This window comes from Macaca nemestrina, chromosome 12, assembly GCF_043159975.1.
Source record: "Macaca nemestrina isolate mMacNem1 chromosome 12, mMacNem.hap1, whole genome shotgun sequence".
In the NCBI taxonomy this organism is placed as follows: domain Eukaryota; kingdom Metazoa; phylum Chordata; class Mammalia; order Primates; family Cercopithecidae; genus Macaca; species Macaca nemestrina.
Genome location: NC_092136.1, coordinates 16053469 through 16059027, shown reverse-complemented (window position 1 = coordinate 16059027; position 5559 = coordinate 16053469). Strand labels below are relative to the sequence as shown.

The 5559-nt window shown below is 49.9% G+C and overlaps 1 protein-coding gene across 1 annotated transcript; it reads right to left on the bottom strand.

Annotated features, from left to right (window-relative positions):
- On the bottom strand, positions 1–4718 carry LOC105496053 (proteoglycan 3, pro eosinophil major basic protein 2). The gene is made up of 6 exons (XM_011766087.3): positions 4665–4718; positions 4199–4332; positions 3092–3405; positions 1935–2066; positions 966–1077; positions 1–140 (listed from the first exon to the last, which is right to left on the bottom strand). Exons 2-6 carry the CDS (start codon positions 4257–4259, stop codon positions 82–84), a joined length of 678 nt encoding a protein of 225 aa, XP_011764389.2. The 5' UTR covers positions 4260–4332; positions 4665–4718; the 3' UTR covers positions 1–81.
- Positions 4719–5559: the final 841 nt, after the last annotated feature.

Here is a 5559-nt window from a genome sequence, read left to right as displayed (position 1 = left end):
TGCTGTGAGAAGTCTGGATTTATGAGCAGGAGTGGTTGGGGGGCAGGAGGAGGCTGCTGGCAGGATCTCAGTGCCGCTGACTTAGACGGAGCAGACGAAGGGCAGTTGCTTGTTGCATTTAGCTCGTCGCCAGTAACCTCCTAGCAGCAGAGAGCACAGTGAAGTCAACCGCCCCGCGGGGTCTGGCCTGGGCTTCATCTCCTTCCCTCCTCAGGGGCCCCCTATGTCCCCATCAATGGCCATCGTCATCTGCCAGCTGTGTGCTTGCCCCACATCCCTACTGGCTCACATTTGCTGAACTCTTACTGCGAGCTAGGCTGTGTGCTAAATGCATTAGATGGACTTAGGTGGACTATTGCATTTAATCCTTACCACGACTCCAAGAGGTGGGTGCTGCCATTATCTCCATTTCACAGATAAGGAAACCGGGGGCTTAGTGGAGATAAACAATGTGCCTGTATCTCAGTCAGCAAGTGGCTGCACTGGGATGTGAACTGCAGGGTCTTTCTCCAGCACATATGGTCTTAGCCACTATACTAAAGTCCGTCACATCCGGCACCCATGCTGCCGCCCACATCTGCTGTTGGAGGCAGGCATCTTGTCTCTCAGCCATCCCTAATTTCCCCATCCTTCCTTTTCTCTCATCCACACCTTATATCCACTTCTGCCACTCTCATTGGTCACATCTGTTGTTGGAATCTATTGCCCTCATATCGACGGAGGCAAAGAATTTTCCCACACACACACCTTCCAGCCCACCCCCCACCCCCTCTCCGGAACTCCTATCACCTGGTTTTGCTTTGAGGATTCCCTATGTCTCAGCCCTCCTCACACACAGGACTTTGATTTTTAAGTCAGCAGGAGGGTCTGAGTCTGGGGAGGTGTGTTCAGGCAGCTCAAAGGGGTAGTATTAAGAATTCCACTTTACTACCCCTTCTCCCTGCCCTGGTGCCCTTCCCCCTCACCTTTGGTGCATAGGGCCACACAGCACCCACGCCCATTCCCAGGTTGCCCTGAGGACCAGTATGCAAAATTCCAGTGGCTCCCATCAGTCCAGCAAAACCGCTTCCACAGGAACTAGAGAAGCGACAGGCTAGGTCAGAGGGCAGAGGTTCAGATCCAGGACCTCACAGAATACCCCCTGTTGACTTCTCTCACTGCCTACCCGGCCAGGAGCCAGACACCCTAGAGACCCACTCCTAAGAGTTTCCAGGCAGTGACAAGAAGAGCAACCATCTCTGTCAGCCATCACACAGAGCAGGCTTCTCAAACTTTACTGTGTGTACATTATCTCCCGGGGATCTTGTTAAAATGTAGGTTCTGATTCGAGAGGTCTGCAGTGGGATCCAAGATTCTACAGTTCTAACAAGTTCCCAGGTGATGGTGGCACTGCTGATCTATGGACCATACTTTGAGTACCAAATATAATGTCACTTCTTCACCCACAATTCCAGAACCACCCTGAGAGAAGAAGGTCCCCATTTCGGGGATAAAACAAAAAACAAAACAAAAAAAAAAAAAACAAGGCTCTGAGAAACTTATTTAGCTAGCTTTCTAAGTGACTAAGCTGGGTGGGCCTGGACTCTGTCTCGTGACTCCAGTGGTATGCTGGTAAATGTTTATACCAGCTCTTGGGGTGGGTGGAAGGATGGGGAGTAGAAAGGAGCCCTGATGTGTAGCAATTGCCAATTTCCTGTGTGTAAATACTCCCACCATGGCTGATGTCAAGCTGCAAGCATGTAGTCACCGAGCATGGAGTTGGGAAGAGATGTGCACCATCAGTTCTCCTGAGCCAGTACACGCCAGCTCCAGAACATCATTGCCTGCCACATTAAGGACACTTTAGCTGCTGGCCTGAAGCTTGGCACCATCAGGTGCTACTTTAACACAATCAGAAAGAACTTACTGCACCCGAGAGTTCGCCCCTGACTTACCCAGCCCCTGAGGATGCCTCCAATCCAGACCTGGGCCTGGTTGGTTGTGCTAGCATAACGCTGAATGCGATAGTTGAAGTTGAAGTTGTGGATGGAGAGAAGGTTGCCTCCGTAGCATTTGCTGCAGATGTTCTGCAGACAGAAACAAAGTAGAGAATTTCCTCTTATTTATTTCAAGTTTCTGAGTCTCCAGGCAAGAGCCCAGCATCCCTTTTCAGGTTAAAAATAAACCTACTTGGGCCGGGCGCGGTGGCTCAAGCCTGCAAACCCAGCACTTTGGGAGGCCGAGATGGGCGGATCACGAGGTCAGGAGATCGAGACCATCCTGGCTAACACGGTGAAACCCCGTCTCTACTAAAAAATACAAAAAACTAGCCGGGCGCGGTGGCGGGCGCCTGTAGTCCCAGCTACTCAGGAGGCTGAGGCAGGAGAATGGCATAAACCCGGGAGGCGGAGCTTGCAGTGAGCTGAGATCCGGCCACTGCACTCCAGCCTGGGCGACAGAGCAAGACTCCGTCTCAAAAAAATAAATAAATAAAAATTAAAAAATAATAATAAAAATAAACCTACTCGCCTCCCTTAATCCTATCTTTTGCTCTTTCATTAGCTGTCAGGACAATCCTGCCTTTTATTGAGGCATAAACATATTGTCAATAATAAATATTGTCATATTTATTATTGACAATAAAACCACCTTTTATTGAGAGTTTATTATGACCCAGTGACTATTCCAAACACTTTTCATGTATTATCTCATATAATACTCACCACAACCCTAAGAAGTTGGTGCTATATATCTTCATTTTACAAAGGAAGGTGCTCTGAAAGGCAAAGCGACTTGCCCAGGTAACACAGCCAATAAAAGGCAGAACCAGAATTTAACACAGGTGTTTCTAACACTGAAGCCTTTTGTTTAAATCAGTGGTTCTCCACCAGACCAACAATATCATCATCACCTGGGGATTTGTTGTAAATGCAAATTCTCAGGCTCCACCCCACCCCTCCTAAATCAGAAGTTGTGCGAGTGAGGCCCATAAATCTGTTTTAACAATACCTCCAGGTGACTCTGATGCACTAGCCTAAATGAATAGGGAACAGAAGACTGAATGTACTCTCTTCTCCCCCAGGTCCTCCGCAGTAGCCTCCCTACTACTTACCTGAGCATTTGCAAACGTTGTAGGAGTCCGCACCAATAGGTAGTGGCAGGCCTTGCACCTTGGACTTCCCTGCACTTCAACTATATCTTCTTCCCTGGGACACTGAAAGTCCTTGTCTAAGGCAGCTGGGTCCGACTCCATGGCTTCCTCATCCTCAAAGGCGTCTTGACAGGCAGAAGCCTTGACCTCCTCTCCCTCTGCCTGAGTCACCTCCTCGGTCAGAGCCAAGTCTCTCTCCTGCTCCCTTGAACTAGCTAGATCTTGGCCTAGGTCTGCCTCTGTCTCTAGGCTCTCCCGATGGGGAACATCATTCTCTGGGAAAAAGAGGTAACCTGCCATTAGGTCAAGAGCTTCTTTGTTCCAGCACCGTGGACAGCTCCAGCAACTTCCCTCCAGCTTTCCTAGGAACTCCACCTGTAGCCAAGCCTGGAAGATTTCCTTGGTGTTAGGTAAGGAGAGATCTCTCGGGTCACACCCACAAATGGACAAGAACCTGACTCCTGGCCGACACCATGAGTGCATGTTTTGAAGGTGGGAGAAAGCACGTGTGAGAAGCCCAGAGCAGTCACCAGCCCTTCATCTTAACAGGTGGGTGGTTTTTCCTTTTGAAAGTACAGGTTACAGTTGGCCAGGCACGGTGGCTCAAGCCTGTAATCCTAGCACTTTGGGAGGCCAAGGTGGGCGAATCATGAGGTTAGGAGTTCAAGAGCAGCCTGGCAAATATGGTGAAACCCCGTCTACTAAAAATACAAAAATTAGCCGGGTGTGGTGGCATGTGCCTGTAGTCCCAGTTACTCGGGAGGCTGAGGCAGAAGAATTGCTTGAACCCGGGAGGCGGAGGTTGCAGTGAGCCGAGATCGTGCCATTGCTCTCTAGCCTGGGCAACAGAGTGAGACTCATTCTCAAAACAAAAAACAAAAAAACAAAAAAGAAAGTTCCAGGTTACAGTTCTGAGTCCAGGTGATATCTTACCGGAGATGAGCTGTATCGGCTAAAGAGGGAAGGCTGTGGTCCTGACCTCATGAGTGCAAATAAAAGCTGGGGGAGGGGAGTGTGGGAAAAAGGAAAAAAGGGAAAGACGGATGAAGAGGGAAGGGAGAGACTTACCCAGATGAAGAGCAGAAACTGTTCCCAGCAGAAGAACGGGCAGGAACAGGAGGCGTTGCATATCTACTGTCTTTTAGTGAGGACGCTACTCCACCTTCCTTCTGCGGGCTGTCTTTGTGTATCTAGTGTAGCCCCTGGCACATAGTATAGAGGGAATGTTTGTTTAATTGTTTGATTAAAGAGCAAACTCGATTGCTTTCTCTTCTTGCCATGAACAGACGCTGAGCTGGAGAGTCTAGAAAAGGAATAGTGGGAGGGATAACTCAGGTACAAAAGTTCGTTCGTCTTCCAGTCTCCGTTGCTGCTCTCCAGTATCACCTTCAGCCCAGACTCCTGCCCCGGCGGGGACAGGTCTGCTTAGCCATGATGTTCCTAAGGACAGGCCTCCTACTTGTTTGCCCTATGAGGTGCTTCTTCTTCCCAGGGCCTACATTGGTCCTGCCTGGGCAGCCGGAAGAGAACTCACCTTCCAAGAGTCTGAGACCTCCACTCTCAGTGCCTCTGCCTTCGGGGCCCAGAAGCAGCCTTTATACTGGGTTTTTGGGGAAGTGGGAAGAGGCCAGAATGATTGCTCTAGGTCAGCGTTGGGTACAAAGGAGCTGATAACGAAGTTTGCTCAGTTATCTCAACCCTGTGCCCTGCTCTCTGCTGGGACTGCAGGGACCTGCCTCCTGGGGCCTACTGCCATGTGTGGGTGCCCCATACCCTGGTTTGCTTCAGGAGGCCCTGGATGTTATGTCCATTGTCCAGGCATAATTATTATTTATGCCCCCTAAAGCGCCCCAGTCTGAACAACGCACCTTAACTCCAGGAGTAGCTTCCTGTTTGTGGAGATCCCAGGGAGCTTGTGGGAGACAATGAGGGGAGGCAGTAAGAGGGGAAGGGGAGGCTCAGTGCTCCCAAGCTCTCACCCATCCTAGGGGTGTTGTGGGCAACACACCCCTCACCCTCATCTCCACCTCGTCTCCACCAGGCATGTATGACCACCCCTACTTCACAGAGGCAAAATGTGAGATTCAGAGAAACAGAGAAGGCAACTTGCAAAGGTTCCGTGGGAAGTAGAAGAACTGGAATTTCTAAGTCTTTTTGACTCCAAAACCTTCTCTCTCTTTCTTTCCTCTCTCTCTCTCTTTTCTCTCCCTTCCTCTTTCTCACTCTTCTTTCTCATCTTTTTTTTTTTTTCTTTTTGAGATGGAGTCTTGCTCTGTCACCCAGGCTGGAGTGCAATGGCGCGATCTTGGCTCACTGCAACCTCTGCCTTCCGGGTTCAAGCGATTCTCCTGCCTCAGCCTCCCGAGTAGCTGGGATTACAGGCGCCCACCACCACACCTGGCTAATTTTTGTATTTTTAGTAGAGATGG